The sequence below is a fragment of the Aricia agestis genome, chromosome 11 (assembly GCF_905147365.1).
Source record: "Aricia agestis chromosome 11, ilAriAges1.1, whole genome shotgun sequence".
NCBI classification, from domain to species: Eukaryota; Metazoa; Arthropoda; class Insecta; order Lepidoptera; family Lycaenidae; genus Aricia; species Aricia agestis.
Genome location: NC_056416.1, coordinates 3424939 through 3448951, shown reverse-complemented (window position 1 = coordinate 3448951; position 24013 = coordinate 3424939). Strand labels below are relative to the sequence as shown.

The following is a 24013-nucleotide window of genomic DNA, read 5'->3' as shown; positions in this document are numbered from 1 at the left end:
TAGCCCTATTATGACGGATTTACTACAGGTATAGCCGTAAATGAAATGTTGCGTTGGCCTGCCCTTTATAATAGTAAGGAGTTATAGATTAATACCCTTTTAAAATATAAGCCCAAAGGTCGAAATTATAGTAATAAATTGATCAACAACAAATATAAGTAACAAAAAATAAATAAATAAAAGCGTTTTGTAAGTGAAATTTAAGGTGGTTAGCCTTTTGGAATTCAAAATGATTAATGAAGTTACAATTAAACACTAGTAAGTATGCGTGAGCACACTGTATGATAACTGGTATTTAAATATATTCAGAAAAAATACGTTATTAAAAATTGTAATAATCTATTCATATTATAAAACAAAGTCGCTTTTTTCCCTCATGTCCCTTTAATCTTTAAAACTACGCAACGGATTTTGATGATTCTATAAAATGTTAGATAGCCCATTTATCGAGGAAGGCTATAGGCTATATTTTATCACGCTAAGACTAATAGCAGCGAAAAAATAGAGGAAAATGTGGAATAAACGGGGAAAATTATTATTTGATGGGGCTTATCTCGCGAACTACTGGAGAAATTTTTATGTTACTTGGCACAGATAAGAAGTAGACCACGTGAAATATCATAGGCTATCGATTTTAATAATTTTTTCATCGGCTATATATTTTATACCCGTGTGATGCCGGGGCGGGTCGCGATACAACATTTTCATTTACTCATACAGACTCTTCACATACACCTTGAAAACGAACATGGATAGTCGCAGCTACTTGTATCCGGTCTTAATATTTAAATACTTCGGTAACTTAATATGAAGTATTAAAGTACATGTGTAGTAATGTACCAAATTATAATTTTGAAAAATATATATAAACAAAGTACAAGACTGAGCTACGCCGTAGCACCGCGTAGCACGGCGTAGCACGGCGTAGCACCGCGTAGCACGGCGTAGGCGTCAGTAAAAATTGACGTAACGTAATTTCAATTTACCTTTCATAATATTCCATTTCTTAACTTATAACTTTAATCTATACTAATATTATAATTTTGCAGAGTTTGTTAGTGTGTTTGTTTGTTTGAACGCGCTAATCTCAGGAACTACTGGTCCGATTTGAAAAATTCTTTCAGTGTTAGATAGCCTATTTATCGAGGAAGGCTATGGGCTATATTTTAGTACGCTCAGACTAATAGAAACGAAGAAATAAAGGAAAATGTTAAAAAAAACGGGGGAAAATTATTTGAAAGGGCTTATTTGAACGCGCTAATCTCAGGAACTACTGGTCCAATTTGAAAAATTCTTTTTGCGTTAGATAGCCCATTAATTGAGGAAGGCTACAAGCTATATTTGATCACGCTAAAGCTAATAAGAGCTAAGAAATAGTGGAAAATGTGAAAAAAAAAAATGGGGAAAATTATATGAAAGGGCTTATTTGAACGCGCTAATCTCAGGAACTACTGATCCGATTTAAAAAAATCTTTCAGTTTTAGATAGTCCATTTGTTGAGGAAGGTTATAGGCTATATTTCATTACGCTAAGACTAATAAGAGCGAAGAAATAGAGGGAAGTGTGGGAAAAATGGGGGGAAATTATTTGAAAGGGCTTATTTGAACGCGCTAATCTCAGGAACTACAGGTCCAATTTGAAAAATTCTTTCAGTGTTAGATAACCTATTTATCGAGAAAGGCCATAGGTTATATTTTATTATTCTACGACTAATAGGAAATATGGAAAAAAACGGGGGAAATTATATGAAATTGCTTATTATCTTAAGATTCTTAAGAACTACTGGAGCAATTTTTATGTTATTTGGCAAACATGAAGAATAGACCACGTTAAGGGACGACATAGGCTATTTTTTTGCGAAAAAATGTACGGTCGCGTGAAATTCCTAAATTACGCAAGCGAAGCCGCGCGGAACATCTATATAATATAATAAAATCGTAAGAAAGTCAATGCTGTACATTGAATATTTTTGTACAATAAATAATACTTGATCTACTATACTAACGCGGACGAAGTCGAGGGCAACAGCTAGTTAAAATTATATATACTCATAGTTTAAATTTCAAGTATTTGTTATTATAACAACTCTTGAACTTATGATTTTATAGTGTTATAATAATTATTATGTGCTAGTGATTATGATGTCGTTCTTACTCAATAATTCATATGAATTATGTCTCCAATCTCTATGATAGATCTATTCAGTATTTATTACCCACTGATCCACTAATACAATTTAAACCACAATCAAAATTGAAATCTCAATATCGGAATGAAGTGAACCGAGAATTATTAAGTCAATAAGCACATTTCCGATACGAAACAATATCCTCCCGGGGGATGATCTAATACCGGGACGGGATTCCAATCATCCCCATCCCGCCGATCCCGCCGGGATGGCCCGGGATAATGAAATATATCCCGGAACACTTTTGTCGCACCTAGAAACAATTAAGTTTAAAGATTCGTTGCTAAGTCTTATCGCTATGTCGCTATTTATTATGGCTGGAATTATATGCGCCGCGAACGCGCGACTGCGCTATCATTTACATGTATATATGCTTGTAATCTTGCGTCGTTGCCGATAAACCTCGCGTTTGTGCAGACGCATATCACACTTAAGACATATGACACAATTTCTCATTTATAATATTAGTATGGACCTCAGCGGTTTGGGCGAGAAGAGGTTACAAACAGACAGAAATACTAACAGACAGCTGATAGATACACTTACGCATTTATAATATTGGTATTTATGATATTGTGCATTTACTCGATAAGATCGTATTATTTTCGAGTAAATGCATACATGACCCTTTTTCTATCATAGTTGGTTAAAAAAACAATATTTTCTCTGACATAACTGTCGACGTACCTCTAACTTCTCAAAGATAAATGATGGAGAAGTTGAGACACTTTGGCCGACTTATGCTAACCCCGACCTGTTGCATCCGGCAATAAAGTAAATCCCTTTCCCCCTGTCTTCCCCTCTATCTTCCCTCCTACCCTCTTGTCCCCCTCCCAAGAGAGTGCCGAGACAAAGCTGAGATTCTCGATATTGTATGAGTGTAGTGGATTGTGAAAATATTGAAGTTAAGCAGGAGGATTTCTCGGAAAGTTTTTTTTCTTTATTAGTGTTGATGGGTAGCGACTAATGATTGTTTCAAAGATTTTAGGATTTTATTAATTTGTTGTAAAAGTAATTGAGAAATACGTATATAATTTAATAATATTATTATGAAAAAAATGGATTTACCGAAATTTTGTAGCTATTTTATTGTGTGAACCAATTAATATACTATGTATTGTTATTTGTTGCTAAAAGTCAAAAGTGTGAAGTACGTAAGTATTTAATTCAATGATAGATTTATGTTATAAAATGCGTATTAAATAAGAATTAATAATTAACGTAATCCTAAATGTTCGTTGTTGTTGGTTCTTTAATTAATCAATTTTGTTTTATAATTAGTCATTGCATACGAAAGTTTATAAATAATAAAAACATTTATAAACTTTTATATTATACGAGCTTTTGCCCGCGGCTTCGCTCGCTTTAAGAAGTATTATTATATACAAACTTTCATCCCCTATTTGAACCCCTTGGGGTTGGAATTTATCAAAATCCTTTCTTAGCGGATGCCTACGCCATAACATCTATCTGCATGCCAAATTTCAGCCCGATCCGTCCAGTGGTTTGGGCTGTGCGTTGATAGATCACTATGTCAATCAGTCAGTCACCTTTGAGTTTTATATATATAGATTACTATTAATATTATTGTTTTTAAAAACTGGTGACATACTCGATCGGCGTGGTGCCTCAGCCTAGTCTAGTCTCTCCAGAACCTAGATTCTAGACCAGCAGGAAGACACCATCCATCGGATACGCGGCTCCGGCACAGGAATCGTCCTCCCACATACGGAGTTTTGCCTAACGCCTCCGTGGTCCAGTGGTTTATGGCGTGGCTCTTGACTCTCGGAGTTCGTGGGTTCGATTCCCGCGTTAGAAACATGCTATTTCCAAGTTTGGTTGGGACAATGCAGGCTGATTACCTGATTGTCTGACAAGTAAGATGATCCATGTGTCGGATGGGATGGGGATCTCTCGCCAGTCGTGTCGGTCGTCCGTCCCACTGGGTTATGAGAGTAAAGGAATAGAGAGTGCTCTTGTGTACTGCGCACACATTGGGCACTATAAAATTACTCTTGTGTAGCCTGGCCTGGTTTTAATAAAACCGGCCACCGTCACCGAAATCTGTGTGGGAGGTATTATTATTATTATATTACTTTTGTCTTCACTTACACGACACGACGATGGTGAATCTCGGAGCCTTTATATACGAAAACTGGTTAACCATAGCGCGATTTAGGATGCATTCACCTGACCTCTGTCGAGTGGCTGAAGAGCTGTGAGCACGCGTCTAGGTTTGAGTCTGGCTAGATAACTGAATGTCGGACGCGGGCGTAGCTTAGTTGAAATCATTGATTGGCAGTGCGGGTTGTTCTGGCGATGTACTGGATGTGTTCGAATTTCAAACGTGTTTGAAACGCACTCTGTTTGATTCTGACGGTTTTTATTCTCATGCCTGTAGATGTAGAGACAAGGCGTTTGCGAGATAAAACTACACCGGGAAAAGTAAAGTTGAATGAGAACAAAAATAGTCGAAGTTAGATTTTTACCAAACCTATTATTACAAATTTGAATTCCCGCTAATAAGGCTGTTTTTAGGGTTCCGTAGCCAAATGGCAAAAAACGGAACCCTTATAGATTCGTCATGTCTGTCTGTCTGTCTGTCTGTCCGTCCGTATGTCACAGCCACTTTTCTCCGAAACTATAAGAGCTACACTATTGAAAATTGGTAAGTAGATGTAGTTTGTGAACCGCATTAAGATTTTGATACAAAAACGGAAAATTTATTAAAAATTTTAGGGGTCCCCATAGGTACAACTGAAACAAAAAAAATTTTTTTTCATCTAACCTATGCGTGTAGGGTATTTATAAATAGGTCTTCAAAAATCATATTGAGGTTTCTCATATCATTTTTTTCTAACCTGAATAGTTTGCGAGTGAGACTCTTCCAAATTGGTAAAATGTGTGTCCCCCCCTCTAACTTCTAAAGTAGGGCCATGATAAGTCTAAAAAAATATATGATGTACATTACTATAAAAACTACCAACGAAAATTGGTTTGAACGAAACCTATCAAGTAGTTTTTTTTATACGTCATAAATGGTAAACCTTAAATAAACTTTCATTAAATCTACTGAAACATAAAAATAAATCAAAACCCTCTTAATTTCATAAAAATAAACCTTATTGCTGCTGCGGAACCCTTCATGGGCGAGTCCAACTCGCACTTGGCCAATTTTTTTTTTCTCGAAAAGACCAATGAATATAAGTGCTGTTATAATATTTAAATAGGTACAAGCCGATTACTGTTTTCCAAATTCAAATTTTCAGTACCTGAGCTTAGTTTTAAATACCGATTGTTGTTTCTAAATTTGATTTACGCTTTGCCAAATTGCCTCTTTTCTTTTCATTTGAATATCTAACTGCTAACACCTCTACATCATGATGGACATAAGGATTCTCTAAGAGGTAATGTAATAACCATACGCAATGTTAGCGCTATTTTACAATACGGCAGTTGTTTAAGTCGTGTCGAACAATATCTGCACCACAGAAAATCTGCACGTAGGAATTTTACTTCAATAACGCCAATTTGGGAATCAAGAGTTTCTGAGAGTGAAAATTGCATGAGATAGGATAATACTCCTTTGGTACTAGTATAGTACGTAAAACAATGCATTAATTTACACACCGAAGCTAATTTAAGAACAAGCGTCGTTCTCGTAAACGGTAATCTCTGATGAGGCCGGAATGCACGTCCGGCGGAAGTGGCTCGTTTAGGAGTTCTTACGCCTTCGTCCAGTCAATTAATTACATTGACAGTGGACAACATTAATGATACTTTGTAAGTTGATATTATTTGTATAATTGATTCATAAGCAGATCATCGTATTAGTTTTTTTTTTATGAAATAAGGGGGCAAACGAGCACACGGGTCACCTGATGGAAAGCAACTACCGTCGCCCATAGACGAGCTGCAGGTGGGTTGCCGGCCTTTTAAGAGGGAATCTCTTGTTGAAGGTTTGCAGGTCGTATAGGTCCGGAAATACTGCTGGTGGCAGTTCATAGTAGAAGGTACTTAAAAGTGAATGTTGGCCGACGTAATCTATCGGCTGGGCTTGATATTGCCGGACCGAATTACACGTAGGTCCGCTATCTCATATCTGCTTATAAAATAGTTTCTCAGATAATAACATAATAATAATATAATATCTATGGACGCTTCACACCACATCAGTCTGGCCCTGTGCTAAGTACCCGAAGGACTTGTGTTACGGGTACCAGACAACGGAAATATATTTAATACTTTTATACTATACATATATTTAAGATTTTTATTATATGATACACATATTTAATTCACATCCATGACCCAGGAACTTTGAAAACTTTTTGTTCCGTCGGCGGGATTCGAACCCGCGACCCCCGGCTAGAGCTACCAAAAGCCCACCAACTGAGCCACAGACGTCGTCACCAACTGAGCCACAGAGGTCGTCGGACAACCAATACAATCTTTAACAATTATAATATCTGTTTAGTAATTTATTAATCTATTGAACTTGCGATGCAACTTTACAACTATTATCGCCCGAAAGTTCCACGGAATCATAAAAGCTCGTAAGCAGATGAGGGACTTAAAAGGGCAATTACCACACAATTTGCCCCTCAACCCCCCAGCCCTCCCGTCGGCCCTCTCGATGAAATTATGACGGAATTGCCCGATCCGAGATTTCTATGGAGCTTTTGAAGTAAATAGGGTGTAAAAACTTTACGGAGCCACTCATCCTGCAATATTGTCGAGCTTTTATTTAATAGTTGAGTTGTGACTTTTTGTAATGGTATGAACTTATGAAGTTGTATAGTTTTAAAATAAATTTACTTGCAGAATAACTGAATTTTAGTGCTTTTGTGAATATATATAATAAAATATCTCCTCTTTACTATACTTTGGTCTTATTGAACAATTTTTTTTGGCTACAGGCTGCACATTTCGTGCACCGCTGCAAAGCTTACGTTTCAAAAGACACGACTCTCTCTAGTATCGACATCGAGGATTAATTTGATATTTGAAAGCCAATTCTTGGGTATCAAACACAGTCAGAAATTGGTACATTTTTCTTGGATTTAATTTCTCACTTATAGAGAACTAGTCGTAACTTATCTACTTTCACATTGTCCCCAGGCGCGTTCCTGGTGCCGTACTGCATCATGCTGGTGGTGGGCGGCATCCCGCTGTTCTACATGGAGCTGGCGCTGGGCCAGTTCCACCGGAAGGGCGCCATCACCTGCTGGGGGAGGCTGGTGCCGCTTTTCAAGGGTAAGCTTCTACCGAGTATAACATAACTAAGTGATGATACTCTAGGGTACCTTGTAAAGAGTTCACTGTGAAAGTAGCAGCGTTGGAAGACCAAATTTTTTTCGCCTCAGCATCACGAGTCTCCCCATACAAAAGTGAAAAAAAAATTGTGAACAACAGTGAACACGGGACTAATACCTAAAATATCCTAAAGTACGGCATCACATTGTTTTGTTACACCCTATTATATATTATGATGTTTGAGGCGGCAACGACATCATTGTAATTTTATGTAAGTACTAACTACTGGTGTCGAAATGCGCAGTTTTTTACATATAGTAACCTACTATACCATACCATACACAACTGTAGCACTAACACGCATAAATATTTACTTAGGACTAATTATACGTAAACCGAGCAGGCTTCATCGCCACATTTATTAATTGAAATTGTACTTCTTTATACCAAAGCTCAAACGCTTAGACAATCATACACAGTAAAGTGTGCAGCACCGGAAAACATCTTAAAAAACTATTTCACTCCATAACAATTCCACAAAAATATTCGAGCAGAAAATTCCATTTGACATAAGCCGTTTTAATAAAATAAAGGTTGTGATTCACCCCCGGATCGCACTTAACACATAATTGACACCACTCCCCCTGAGTGCTCTCAAAGGCGGTAGATGTGCGACTTACGGCGATTTCACTGGGTCACGTTCGCCTGAGTGGCTGCGATGTAATTTTTTCAGGAATAAAATCGGTAATGGAGTGGAAACTTCTGTCCGAGTTAATGCTGAAAGGATTGTTTGTGATTTATGTTCTTTTGGAATGTATTTACATTTATGTACGTTTATATGTTAGAAAGTTAATCTACATGATACATAATGATTTAAATACGTGGTATAATAACTTTTCTTGCCGATATTGTCTATTATTTTCAAGTTTCAAGTTAAGCGACAAAATGTTTGTACTGGTTAAAAAACCCTATGGTCAATTTGTTGTATGGAATTAAACGTGAAACACTCAACGCTCTGTTAAGACTTAATCGGAAGAGTTTAAAGTATGTCAAAGTTTTTTCTTTACCAACGTATTCACGCCTTTACTTCAAGAAGTATTTTTGGTACCCTTGTAAGAGCTAACTTGAGTAAGAGCAAGACGTAGTTTTACTAGATTTCTAGGTGCTCATAGTTCGATATAATACGGTTATTTTTTGTTTTATAAGTTAATCTCAGGTAGCACAAAATTGCGATATAAACGTATTAGATTTCTTTTGGTAAATAATTAACACAAAAGTAAGGGCACCATTTTATTAGCAGAGCACAAAAGTTACAGAGTAAAGTTTTGACATATTGTCATAGATAATAGATGCAATAATCATAGATAGACTAACATAGAGTATTGACAGATTATGAAGTGGACAAAGTAAATATACTCAACACCGCTGTGAGCACGCTTTTTACATAACCAACTATATAATATGTTATGACTACTAAGTCATATTATGGTGTATACTGTATGTCAGTAAACTTTTATTTAGCGAGTTTTTTCTTTCCCAGGTATCGGGTACGCGGTGGTGCTAATAGCGTTCTACGTGGACTTCTACTACAACGTGATAATCGCGTGGGCGCTGCGGTTCTTCTTCGCATCGTTCACCACCATGCTGCCGTGGACCAACTGTAACAACGAGTGGAACACGCCGTTATGCCAGCCGGTATGTAGTTTAACATTGTAGTAACTTTTATTATAACGTCTAGTGGATCAAGTTAAAAATAAGAAGGATCAAGATATATCGGTAACTCTGAGGAAGCTCCAAGGCAAAGCAGGAACACCATCGCATTGTGTTTAAAATAGTTATGATGCACTGCATGTTGTGGCAATTGGCATACTCGTGGTTAGGACGTTTTCTCGTCATAAAAAAATAGTAAGAAAACTAACATGAGGTACCTTACAAATAGTATTTTAATAATTTTTTGGATCCGAATTTTTCTTGATCTTTTCCATGATGAAAAAGCCAGGCAGTTTGCAAATCTAAGCTTATATTTTTGTATCATCACGTACACTGAGTGAGTGACGAGTGTAGTGATTTCAGGCGCGGTCGCAGCATTTCAGGGGGTCACTCACTATACTAAAAATTTATTGGAAAAAATTTCCTTTTATTATTTGGCAAGATTTTGAGATTTTTCAATTTGACCTGAGATTTTGGGGGGAGTCATGTCCCGTGAACCCCCCCCCCCCCCCCTTCGGACCGCGCCTGAGTGATTTGATGTTTCTTTTATTCCTGTCCAGTTCGAAGCCAACTGGGAGGCTATCCGCATGAACCGGACTGCCCGCAACATGACCGTCGCCACCCCCCGGCCCCACTACACTTCCGCCGCTGCTGAATACTTCAAGTAAGTTATATTTGACTGGACGACGTCCGCAACTTGTTTATCGCGCGTGAACCGTACATTTTTACGGGATAAAAGTATCCTATGCCCTTTCTCGGGAGTCAGAGTATCCCCATACCGAATTTCAGCAAAATCGGTTCAGCGATTTGGGCGTGAAGAGGTAACAGACAGACAGGCACAATTTCGCATTAATTTATTAGTAAAGTATAAAGACAAATGGTATAAAGAATCATAATCTAAAATTACTTGCAGCACGTCAACCGTAATAAACGTTATAGAAATTATGCTACACAGTACACTACAATATCAAGGTCGTGAATTCGATTTCCGTACACAATGCTAGACTAAAAGTTGTTTTCAGATTTCTTTGAGATAATGCAGAATTTACCTGATAAGCAAAATTTTATCTATACGGATGAGAAAATTAAAATTCGGTATATCATACGGATTTTAAAAGCACAGACATTCGGTCCTGCGTCTGCATTTTCGCCGGTAGTATTGGTTGTTCAGATGCACGTTATATTATACATACAGGTGTAACAAAACTAAACTACTATTATAATAATAGCTCCCACACCGATTTCGGTGACGGTGGCCGGTTTCATTGAAACCAGGCCAGCTACGCAGGAGTAATTTTATAGTGCCCGAGTGTGTGCGCAGTACACAAGAGCACTCTCTATTCCTTTACTCTCATAACCCAGTGGGACGGAAGACCGACACGACTGGCGAGAGATCAGGCGCAGGACCGACTTTTTACATGCCCATCCGACGCATGGATCATCTTACTTGTCAGACAATCAGGTGATCAGTCTGCATTGTCCTAACCAAACTTGGAAATAACATGTTTCCAACGCGGGAATCGAACCCACGACCTCCGAGTCAAGAGCCGCGCTCTGTACCACTAGACCACGGAGGCGTCACCACTAAACTACTACCACTACTACGTTAGGGTGTGTTTATGCACATGAGTTCACTGTGAAAGTAGCAGCGCTGACAGAGTAACTTTTTTTTTAAATTTTGTATGGGAAAATCTATGACACTGGCGCTTGGCTTTCACGGTGAGCTGTATATAATGAACACATACACACCCTAAATTATTATCACTTTGTTTTGTTACCCCTTATATTATATTATATAAGCACAGTAAACATAACTTCTTCGTAGTTAGGTACACTTCAATTAAGCCAACGACCGACACCAAGGCCATAATGACGATCTGTCTGACATGACTGTTTTGTAGTCGGGAAATCCTAGAGCTCCAAGGCAGCTCGGGTCTGCACGACCTGGGCGCGATCAAGTGGGACATGGCGCTGTGCCTGTTCGCCGTCTACGTCATCTGCTACTTCTCGCTATGGAAAGGCATTAGCACCTCGGGCAAGGTATGCAATCTTCTCTTTGTTGTGTCATATTGCCGCAAGTTTTTTATCACTACAGCTGTTTAACAAGCAAGTATTTTATGATAGAAACCATAATCAGAGATAATAATTATACAGACAGAAGAGATATTTGGACTGTACTTCACCTTTTTCCGATTGTGCAAGAACAGAGGTTATGTTTTTTGGTTGTATTGTACACGTATTACTTCTTTGACACGCTTTAGAAACATGGTAGTTGGTTAATTTAATTCCATGTTATTTGCCCCATAATCTTATCGTCTCAAGCAACATAATGCTTCATACAAATCAAACGCTATCTTTGGTCTACGAACTATAAGTAAGCTTCACCTTCGGTTCGAGTCGGCCCATTCATGTAAGACCTTCCATGGTGCATGGCTTATCGTTAACATATTCCAGGTGGTGTGGTTCACGGCGCTGTTCCCGTACGCGGTTCTGCTGATACTCCTGGTGCGCGGCATCACTCTACCGGGCTCGGCTACCGGCATACAGTACTATCTCAGCCCGAACTTCGAAGCTATAACACAACCTCAGGTATAAATAATATTATTTTTTATTTAATCAAATTATTTATTAAGGTTTTCTTATATTGAACATTTTTTTAATTTTGCGGGTGTCACAAGTATGCAGCCGTCTTAAACTACACCGTCGGGTTGTGTCGGAGCTGGTATTAGCCATCATGTCTCTATGTAGACATAAGCCCGGACGCGTACTAGCGGCCAAGCCGCGGCGGCCATCGAGATAGATACCTTCGTATGAAAGCGCCATATACGACGCGCACCTGGCCGCAACGCGACCTGCGGCCACACCATACTTTCGATGGCCGCCGCGGCCTGGCCGTTGCGGCCTGACCGCTAGTGCGCGCCCGGGCTAACTCAATAAGAGTAGTAATTTCGTTACGTATAAAGTTTTAATTTTTAAAGTTCTTAATTTCATGTTTTAAAAATGTTACTTTTTTGTGTATTGTGAATTTGTACATTATAATTTCTTACTATTAATCAGAATGACGCTCTTCATTAGTGATTAATTACTAGGTTTGGGTTGACGCAGCGACGCAAGTTTTCTTCTCATTGGGCCCTGGTTTTGGAGTTCTACTGGCATACGCTTCGTACAACAAATACCATAACAACGTTTACAAGTTAGTACATACCATACCTTCTATTCTTACTCATTCGAATTTGTTTTGTACAGGTCTTTGTTAAGTAAATGTTAAGTGAAAAACATTTTGAAAGCAAATGTGTTGAAAAAACAAAGAACTGCAAATAGTCTAGTCAGATTGTAGGCTCTGCAACATAATACTATACAACATGCAGAATACTTCCATTGTTTTACTTAGAACAAGGTGCCTAGTTAACTTCTGCATATTACTGCACTTCACCTCGATTGATGTTTGACCAGGGACGCGATCCTGACGAGCGTGATTAACTCGTGTACATCGTTCGTGGCGGGTTTCGTCATCTTCAGCGTGCTGGGCTACATGGCGCACGCCTCGGGGAAGGATGTCCAGGACGTGGCGACGGAGGGACCAGGTTTGTTAAATACCTAGTAGTAGCAAGGCATGAGTTCCTTTTTTTATCTGCTAAAGTATTATAGACATTATTTAAGAAGCATAAAAAAATCTAAAATATTCCAATGGTGCAGCAAAGTTTACTATGGGCGTCCACGCTATACGCGTGACGTGCGTAAAAGATAATAGAAAGGTATGAGTCAAGTGACAAAATATCTTTGATATCTAGTAAAACCGGTCCATTGTTCTCCAGGTCTAGTGTTCGTTGTGTACCCAGCTGCCATAGCTACTATGCCAGGATCTACATTTTGGGCGCTGATATTCTTCATGATGCTTCTGACTCTGGGTTTGGATAGCTCTGTAAGTGTTTATTATTGGTAAAACAAAAATACTAAACAAAAGAGGAAAATTAACTTTATCTTGAAACACATATTAGATAAGGGGACGTCGCATGGTACGTCAAAAGGTAACGAGGCGTCTATTCAATTATATAAAAAAAAGTAAAAACACAACTTGACATTCAGTGTCACTGTTGTCCCGTCGAATCCCGTTGCGTAAGGCCGGCCGCAAATTGTCCGAAATTTCTGATCAGAAACATATGAACTGCCATCCGATCGAGTACTCTGGTGTTTCGTCCCAACCAAGGTTTTTGGGCCCAGTAGGCCCAATCACCAGATATGAATTTTTAACATTTTTTTCATCTGGCGATTGGTCCCAAGTAATTATTTTTTATGACTTTTGGGCTTGTGTCCGTAGGGCTAGCAAGAAAGTTGTAGATTTGAATAAAAAACAAAATAATTGCTTTGTATGAAAGCATTCATTACACACTGAATGAATATAATATGATATTTAAAGAAAAGTAATACAATGGACATGTATATATTAAATCTCTTATGACATAAATAATAACAAAAGTACTTATTTTCTAAATAATCTAATTATATTATTATTGTATAGGTATTTCAGTTTAAAATTTATTTATAATTATTATTTTTATATTAAGCTTATATATTTCTTTAATTGGCAAATTATAGGTATATATTTTTTTTAAGAGAACGACTAATTAATTAATTAATTTTATAAAAGTAAGTTTAATTCAATTACGCGCCATTGTTGTGGCAGAATGTTAAAACTATAAGTATTTAATAAAACCTTTATATCAACAACATTCTGGCAATAAAGACATTTGAATTTGAAAATGAAAAATATTTTGTATCACGTAGGTGCTATGGCAACTTTATGCCGATAGGCGCGAGCGGCTATAGCCCGGCTGAATTTTATTTATGATTTAAATATTAAAAAAAAAAACTTTCCAAGTCTATCGTACAACTAAGATAGAATCATTTTATTTTTCATGGGAAAACAACCATTAAAATTTTACGCAGTACCTTAATAGGTACTGCGTAAAATTTGAAACTCTAATGAGCAGGTATTTTTTAAAAACTTGATTCGACGCAGTATGTTTAGGTATTAATAATAATAATAATAATACAAGTTTTAAGGTGTTAGATATTTTTTAGTGTTAGATATGTTTCGGATCAGAAATTTCGGACAATGTGCGGCTGGGCTTAATCGGCATAGTCTCTTCTAACAATTATTATATCTGACTTAAATAAATATTAAATAAGTTATTATTTATGTAATTAATTATTATTATTTTGAATATGAAATATTTCCTGTTAATGCGGTGTTGCAATAATTAGTAAAATGAAAACTCGTATATCCAATACGTGACCTATAATATTATGTTAGATATTTTTTAAATTTACAAAACAATATTATGGTTATAACTGATTATTTTTGTGTGTGTTTTTGTGCCTACTTCAAAATTTCTTGCCAGAAAATAATGAATCATAAAAGTGGGACCAATCGCCAGATGATAAAATGTTAAAAATTCATATCTGGTCATTGGGCCCACTGGGCCTAAAAACCTTGGGACGAAACACCAGAGTACTCATCCGATCGACGTCATCTGATACATAATGTCAGATGCCTGCCGGAACGCACTCTGCTCATATATTTTGTATCTGACGTCCGGTCCGGATGAGTCGTCAGATACCGTCTATCGGATGGCAGACATTTTTAATTGCGTTCCGGCGGGCGTCTGACATTATGTGTCAGATGACTCAGATGACGTCGATCGGATGGCAGTTCAAATGGTTCTGACGGATCGCGCTCTCTCTTACATTTTGTACTGAGCTGAGTGAGCTCGAACTCGCCGGAAGGAAATTTCGGATAGTGTGCGGTGTGGCGGTCCGGCCGACGTTCAAATGTTTCGTATCAGTAATTTCGGACAATGTGCGGCCGGGCTAATTTCAGTGGGAACTGACAGTAATTAAGTAAACATAGATGCTGCACCGCAGTGTATAGTACCTATATCTATAATATATATATATATATATATATATATATATATATATATATATATATATATATATATATATATATATATATATATATATATATATACCGGTGAAACACCACGTTCTCACAGAAAACCGGCGTGAAACAGCGCTTGCGCTATGTTTCGCCGAGTGAGTGAGTTTACCGGAGGCCCAATCACCTACCCTATCCCTTCCCTGCCCTCCCCTATTCCCTTCCCTTCCCTACCCTTTGCCTCTTAAAAGGCCGGCAACGCACTTGCAGCTCTTCTGGTGCTGCGAGTGTCCATGGGCGACGGATGTTGCTTTCCATCAGGTGCCCCTTTTGCTCGTTTGCACCCTTATTACATTTAAAAAAAAAGGTAGATATTATGACGTAGGCATCCGCTAAGAAAGGATTTTGACAAATTCCAACCCCAAGGGGTTCAAGTAGCGGATGAAAGTTTGTTTATAATAATACTTCTTAACGCAAGCGAAGCCGCGGGCAAAAGCTCGTTGTACATATACATACGTACATATTGTGCCTGTTTGTAATATTGAAAGAACCGTTTTTTACTACATGCATATGAATGTATATAGGGTACAGACATCAAAACAATTTTTTTTTACAATTTTTGTCTGTATGTCTGTCTGTCTGTTTGTTCCGGATAATCTCTGAAATGGCTGGAGTAATTTTAACGGGTCTTTTTTAGGCACATAGCTGATGTAGTAAGGAATAACTTAGGCTACTTTTTAACCGACTTCCGAAAAGGAGGAGGATATATTTCACTTTTTTTATAAAGGAAACTTAAAAGGGGGATTTTTTGCTCTTTTTTATTATCTTTGTTATCACATTTTGCTGACGCGGACGAAGTCGCGGGCAACAGCTAGTAATATATCTTTCACTATACGGTCTTCAGTACTTATCCAAATGCAGTAACTGTCAAAATCCTTTCTTAGCGGATGCCTACGTCATAATATCTACCTTTTTTTTTAAATGTAATAAGGGTGCAAACGAGCAAAACTCGTTTGCACCCTTATTACATTTAAAAAAAAAGGTAGATATTATGACGTAGGCATCCGCTAAGAAAGGATTTTGACAAATTCCAACCCCAAGGGGTTCAAGTAGCGGATGAAAGTTTGTTTATAATAATACTTCTTAACGCAAGCGAAGCCGCGGGCAAAAGCTCGTTGTACATATACATACGTACATATTGTGCCTGTTTGTAATATTGAAAGAACCGTTTTTTACTACATGCATATGAATGTATATAGGGTACAGACATCAAAACAATTTTTTTTTACAATTTTTGTCTGTATGTCTGTCTGTCTGTTTGTTCCGGATAATCTCTGAAATGGCTGGAGTAATTTTAACGGGTCTTTTTTAGGCACATAGCTGATGTAGTAAGGAATAACTTAGGCTACTTTTTAACCGACTTCCGAAAAGGAGGAGGATATATTTCACTTTTTTTATAAAGGAAACTTAAAAGGGGGATTTTTTGCTCTTTTTTATTATCTTTGTTATCACATTTTGCTGACGCGGACGAAGTCGCGGGCAACAGCTAGTAATATATCCTTCACTATACGGTCTTCAGTACTTATCCAAATGCAGTAACTGCGCTGTGGCTTTGCGTCTCTCTATTTTAGAAATTTGTTACAATAATTTCCATTTCAGTTCGGCGGCTCCGAGGCCATAATCACCGCTCTCAGCGACGAGTACCCGCCGATCGGGCGACACCGCGAGATATTCGTGGCCTGTCTCTTCACCCTCTACTTCTTCGTCGGACTCACCTCATGCACGAAGGGCGGCTTCTACTTCTTCCAGCTGCTGGACAGATACGCTGCAGGGTATTCTATGCTGGTGGCCGTGTTCTTCGAAGCGATTGCGGTTTCTTGGATTTATGGTAAGTGAAAAGATTTTTATGGTTGTGAGAAAAACGGTCATAGAAGGGTCATATAAGAGTTAAATCAACGTAAACGACCTCTATTTTAAGAGTAAAGGGAATATAACTACTGTATTCAACAAAACAGAACAATTAAATGGCATATTGCTTTTTTTGTTCATTAACAATATTAACCATTTATATACTCTCTTTTCGGTTCAATATTAAACTCAAACTCAAACTTTTTTTATTCAGAATAATGTTTTGCAAATGTTCTCTGAACGTCTACATGATGCCTACCACCGGTTCGGGAACTAACCCGGCGAGAAGAACCGGCGTAAGAAACTCGCACGGGGCCCACTTTTTACCAAAAAAAGTGAGAAAAAATTAATCTTTTAAAATAAGGTTTACAATGTTGTAACTTAAAATTATATATACAATGTCAACAAACATAATTGTAAGTCATAAAATAATGTAGAAATAGCCTTGTAAGCAGCAATCCTACTCCCAAGATGTGCCATCGTTCATGAAATCATTGACCTTATCCAGCTTTGGCACACAAACGCTCTTTGACTACTTTTTTAAATTTATTAATGGAAAGATTTTGAACGTTTTCTGGGATTTTATTGTAAAGGCGTGTACATTGACCTTTAAAAGATTTACTAACTTTACTATCAATCATATCAATATAAACATAAAGGTTCAACATTATCTTGCATTATAAAGCCAAATTCTCTCAGTCTATTTGGGTTAGAGTAAATCATGGATTTTCATTCATTCATTCAATCATATTTATTAAAAAAATAATTATAATTATTATATATATATCAACAACCGCCTAACATAAGCCGGCCCCTAGACGACCAATTTTATTGTCAATATCATGCTTCAATTTTATTGAACAGTTTATTTGACAATTAGATTGAATGCATGCGATGTTCCATATCAACCCTAGACGGACAATTTACGCATTATGTGATTTTGACAATAAAATTACTCGTCTAGGGGCTGGTACAAGGCATAACTCTACAAAAATGCCTTACAATTTTTAGGCACAGAACGATTCTGCGAGGACATCCGCGATATGATCGGCTTTCGGCCTGGCCTCTACTGGCGCATCTGTTGGCGCTTCGTGGCCCCCGCCTTCCTCCTGTTCATCACAGTATACGGGCTCCTGGACTATGCCCCGCTCCAGTACGAGGACTATGTCTACCCGGGCTGGGCTAACGCGCTGGGCTGGTGCATCGCTGGATCCAGTGTTATTTGTATCCCGACGGTCGCTATATACAAGATACTGACGACTAAGGGTACCTTCTTTGAGGTGAGGAAAAAGTTTCTCGAAATAATATGGATGTTTAATCGTTGCTTTTTCTTCTTCTTCTTCTTTCTTTCTTTAAAATCGTAGCGTCGTAGTACTTAGAGGATTAGTAACATAGGTACTATAATAGTAGTAAAAGTGATTTAAAATTTCGACTTCTCTATTTTTCTTACAATCAATATTAAGAATATAATAAAAGAATAGATATTCTAATCTAATAAGTTCGTTAAAAGTTGATGAATTTTAATATTACGTAATGTGCTACGTTTTTATTATTCGTAGTGTGCTACGAAGCCGCTACGGTGCTACGACGCTACGATCAATATTTATATTAAGAGGAGTCCACACCGCCCTTTTTTCCATACAAACGTTGTCCCCTGTTTCCTCCCTGGATAATGCTAGTAGAGTTATAATTTTTTCCTGTATATCTACGGCCACTAATACAATGTCCCTATGTTTTCTTTTTTTTCATAATTTAATTATTAAATAAGATATGAACGTTCAAAAACCCAAATAAATGGCCAGATTTTCCGTTGTGTTCAAACATCCAGAAAACAGATTTGGCTAGATTATACAAAAAAAACATAGGAACACAGCTCAAGCCTTCCTTTAATCTTTAATGAAAAAAGTACTTAAATCGGTTAAGTTTTGGAGAAGGAATCAGGGGACAACGAATCGTTGATTTTCTGGATTTTCTGCAGTTGTCTCTATCGTGTTCTGCGGTATAGGCTTGAGGTAAGGGAGACAGCTATAGATATTACACGTACTTTTTTTCATTTCTCTAGCCCCTGGTGTATCCTCTTAATGATCGTTGCTGTAGATAGTTTAAATTTAACCCGTAGCAGTATAATGTTATATTGCTACGGGTCTACTGCATCCCTAACTGTTAGGGCATCCCTAAGTTTTTGCGACTATCTTAGATCCTGGCTACCCAAAATCTTTTAGTGGAGAAACAATATCCGTGGGATTGTATTTTAATAATAAAATCCATGGAATAGGCATGATGACTATATTTTTTTCTTATCGGTAATTGAAAGACACTTAAAAAATAGAAACATCGTTGAAAGAATGACTTTGCTAGCTTAAAAATTCACCAAGATATGACAATTCAAATATCTCATAAAAAAGACCTGCCCGAAACGCTCCATACAAAGTGGTACGAAAGTATGACGTCAGTCTTTCGTAGTTTGTATGCATCGGGAGACAACTTTGTTCGACAGGTATATTAAATATTGCGTTTATGAAAGTGGTTTCATAAGAAATAATAATAACTTTTATTTCGGATCACAACAAAAATCCATAGTGTTAGTAAATAATATAATTGAGACTTAAACTATGTTAGTACATCACATTATCAAATAACAATAGCAACAATTTGTGTATTAGGAATGGTGAGGCGTTGGAACTTTTAATGAGCCTATTCCTATTTAACGTGAACCTCTATCCAATGCCTTACCAAACCATCAAGATTATCAGTCAATACCCTTAGAATGCTGTTATTACTACTTCTGACACGCTGCATCAATGACGCCACTCTTTTTCTTATTATGGCGTTAAAGCCATCGGTGCGCATTTCTGCAAACATGCCTGAGGCACTACAGTACCTTGGTAGTCCTAACAGCACTCTAAAGATATTATTGTATTGAACACGAAGAGCATTTATCGCGCGCTGGGTGTAGCTCGCCCATAGATTGCATGTGTAAAAGGACTGGCAGTAAGCTTTAAATAAAGTCACTTTTACCTCATCAGAGCATCTTGCAAATCTACGAGCTAACATGTTCCCACGTACGGCCAACGCTCTTCGCTCCCTCTCAATGTCTACATCGTCAACAAGCGTATCAGTTACCCAATGACCCAGGTATTTAAATTTATGGACTCTAGCAAGTGGAACTTCATTAAGAAACACGGGTGGTATTGTGCTAACTTTATGTTCACGGGGTTGGAAAACAAGTAGTTCACTTTTCTTAGAGTTATACCTGAGTCCTTGGGCCTCAGCATACGCTTGACACTTGCCTAGCAGTTTTCTGAGGCCACTGACCGAGGGACTGAGCAGCACCATGTCATCAGCATAACTAATGTTGTTTAGCATCACTCCGCCCATGGAACAACCGACATTAGTGTTGCTCAGCTCCTCGATCAGCTTATTTATGTAAAGGTTGAAGAGACGAGGAGAAGTTAATCCACCCTGTCTAACTCCACACCTTAATTTGTACAGGTTAGAGAGAGCCCCAGACCACTTTACAGCATTTTCCTGGTTCTTGTACCAATAATCAAAAATATTAATAATCTCAATTGGAAGATCCGTCTCATCCAGCAACTTGTTGCGTAGTATCTCATAGGACACCATATCGAAAGCCTTTGAAAGGTCCAGAAAACATGCATATACTGGAGTGCTTCTATCGGTGTAGTATTTGACAGTCTGCTTGAGAGACAGAATTGCAGTTTCTGTAGATAGTCCTGCTCTGAAGCCAAATTGGGCATCGTGCAACTTAAGATGCTTATCTAGATATTGATCAAGCAGACTGTCTAGGACCTTTGCGATTGTTGTGGCTAGCGATATGGGCCTATAATTAGCTTTACTGGAGGAATCTCCAGTTTTATTTTTGATTATTGGTACAACAACCGTCTTCATACAATCGCCAGGTAAATAAGTGTGCCTAATGCAAAGGGTGTAAAACAAAGACAGAACCCTTGGTAAGTGTGAGCCAGCGTATCTCAGATGCTCAATGCTAATTCCATCATGACCTGGAGATTTACCCTTCGTCATAGCGCGTATTGTGTTAGACACTTCTTTCGCAGTAAAACGTATCGGGTGAGCAGATGTCCGGCTGGGCGAGTGGTTATTAGACTCGAGCGGCTGAGACACACAGTTTGGCCTGGATAAGGGCTCTATCAAAAAGTTCTCCCTAAACATATTGGCAATACCAGCTGGCTCTTGTATGCCTTCAACATTGAGAGGAATGCACGGCCTTGGATTGAGCTTATTGGTTTGCCTCCAAAAAGATTTAAAGTTCTTTTTCGTGTGATGTGATGCCAGAATATCCATTTTTATTTTCTCTTGATTATTCTGACACCACTTCAGTTTAGACTTAAATATTCTCCGAGACGAAGACATATTTTCGAAGATTTCACCCGAGCGAGGTTTGCCATGAGATAACCAAACATGATAGTTGTGTCGTGCTACCCTATGAGCCGGTTGGATATGCTTGTTCCATCCCACAACGCGCAACTTTCTTTTGGTCTCATTACACTTAGAGCTCTCCAAGGCCGCTTCACTTAAAGTATTTACTATACTATTATAAAATTTGTCAATGACATGCTTGTGCTCACCATCATTGCACATATGGTCACAACAGCGACACAATTCCTCAGGAAAGTCCAAAAGTTTTAGTTTTTCATTACATAGCGCATTGTAGAGTTCTATTTGCTGTTTATCTCTATCACCCCAAATTATCTTATTAATTGAACTTTTGCCAATAACCCGTGACTGCTGAGGAATTAGTTTATCTAAATTGCATACTACTTCCAGTGGAAAATGGTCAGACCAAGCAACATCGTCAATGACTCTTACACTGAGCACAGATTGCCTCGCGGCCTCGGTCACTACACAGTGATCGAGCCAGCGAGTGCAACCATGAGCATCACTTATGTAGGTATGAACATTGTTTAAAATATGCGTATCAATACATGACCAATTTTGGTCTTTACAAAAATTTAAAAGTTCTACACAAAAAAGTTCGCCTGGATGAGCGTTAAAGTCCCCTAAAATAATTACAGAAGCGACTTCACATTGATCTACTATAGCGCTAATTTCACTTAAACAGTTTGTGAACTCAATAAGATTTTCACTATTGTCCACTGGCATGTACACCGAAAATACTAAGGTAGATCTATCACAGGTGTGTACCTTTATAGCTGATAACCGAACACTATTACACTATATGACCACCACTTTTTCAAATGCACTTTTTTTCCACAAAAGCGCAACTCCGCCATAGGGCCTTCCGCGCATAATTCCTTCAGAGGTATCAATCGCTGATTTTCCCGTGAAACCAAAAGTTTTATTTAACAAAAGTTGCTTTCAATTGCATAAGTTATCGAATTGTATACAAATATTAAGAAATTTAATTGAAAAAAAATTCGACTTGAATATCCAACTTTGAAGGCGCATAACAAAAAAAATACAAATGCTATCAAGCTGAAATTTATTTTTTACCGTGATTTCTTTATTTTATTCACAAAATTCGCTAATCTTTGACCTTGTCACCATCCCTATTATATGGAGTTTTTTCGTGTTCTGAGTGTTTTGTCATACAGTTTGCGCACGAATTGCGTAAACTTACAAAAAAAAAACAAGACGATGCCCGCAACTCCGTTGCACCAAAATTCGTTCATCTCGCGGGAACCGTACATTTTTGCGGGATAATGAGTATCCTATGCCCTTTTCTGGGACTCAAAGTATATATACTATAGTGAGGAAGTAACAGACACATAGACAGACACATTTTCGCAATTATTATAATATTACTACTGTTTTTTTCCAGCGTCTCACCATCCTAACAACCCCCTACGCGGACACACAGCGGAGCGCCGTCAACGGAGTTGTTGTCTCGGAGAGCGGCGGCGTGCGACTGGCGTCCGCCGCGCCCTCCCCGGCCACGCCCCCCACCACGCCCCCCTCGCACCCCCCACACCCTGCCCTCGTCTGAGCTCAGCTCTCCTTCGACGTGTACTACGTCTAGAGTGTTCTGGAACTATAGTGTGTTGTGGCATTTAAGATCTACTTCTCGCGATATAGACAACATGCATTCAATAATATTGGCAGCAAAGTTACAATATAAATGCATATAGAATCACTCAAAACACTTATATTATCAAAGCAAAAGTTTGTGAGTGTGTATGATTCCTAATTTTACACATCTTAAGGGCTAAATCGATTTTAATAAAGTTTCCTATGGAATTAGTTGAAACCCTGGATTAACAATATGCTACGTTTTACTTCAGTAAAATATTACATTTTTATAATAATAAACAGCGAATAACACAGCGGGGCACCGCTAGTTTATGATGAATGGTGATGATGAATAAATGATCGCAAATGCCATATAACCACTATATAACTCTAAAAAGCCATCACGAGCGCGATGTCTTTGCGGGGAAATAATATTATGTTAAATCCCATACAAATAGTATGATCTTGATTTCTGCTGTCGAAATCATTGAATGCAAGTTGGCTATTGCATAAATTGAGTATCCTACTAAGAGAGCATGACTTTTTATGAGTTTCAATGGAAATTTCAGATGATGTAATTATATCGATTCTTGAGGACTGCGGGGCTAATATGGTCGCTTTGGAGAATCATAATATGATTCATTTTTTTTATTGCAAAATTGACACTCTGCTTGCAATTCATGTCTAGTAATTCGTACTAATTTGACATTTGTCAGTTTGACTGTTTTGACAATTCATTTGCTGAATTGATTGAGAGGAATTGCTAAATGTGACCATTTTAGCCCGCCTGTTAAAGCAGGATAGCGAAGCTGTACATGTATATAATATTAAATATCAATAATAATATGAAATGCTTATTACAATTTAGGAAATATTGGAGTGTAATGTAAAAACAATAATATTTCTTCCCCATGTAGTATTATTAATACTGGTATTTATATTTTTGATCTGGTTGTTTCTTAGAATAATAGTAAGTGAAGTAATTAGGCAATGAATATAATATT

The 24013-nt window shown here is 37.8% G+C and overlaps 1 protein-coding gene across 1 annotated transcript in view; it reads left to right on the top strand.

Moving 5' to 3' along the window:
* The window catches only part of LOC121731790 (sodium-dependent dopamine transporter), a 39557-nt gene extending 15895 nt beyond the window's left edge, over positions 1 to 23662 (top strand). Inside the window, exons 3-13 of the mRNA XM_042121416.1 lie at positions 7310 to 7444; positions 8985 to 9139; positions 9715 to 9818; positions 11056 to 11194; positions 11609 to 11743; positions 12244 to 12347; positions 12608 to 12738; positions 12970 to 13076; positions 16752 to 16980; positions 18012 to 18280; positions 22822 to 23662. Coding sequence (XP_041977350.1) covers positions 7310 to 7444; positions 8985 to 9139; positions 9715 to 9818; positions 11056 to 11194; positions 11609 to 11743; positions 12244 to 12347; positions 12608 to 12738; positions 12970 to 13076; positions 16752 to 16980; positions 18012 to 18280; positions 22822 to 22986 — 1673 coding nt within the window. The 3' untranslated portion in view covers positions 22987 to 23662. The remainder of the gene's footprint in view (positions 1 to 7309; positions 7445 to 8984; positions 9140 to 9714; positions 9819 to 11055; positions 11195 to 11608; positions 11744 to 12243; positions 12348 to 12607; positions 12739 to 12969; positions 13077 to 16751; positions 16981 to 18011; positions 18281 to 22821) is intronic.
* Positions 23663 to 24013: the final 351 nt, after the last annotated feature.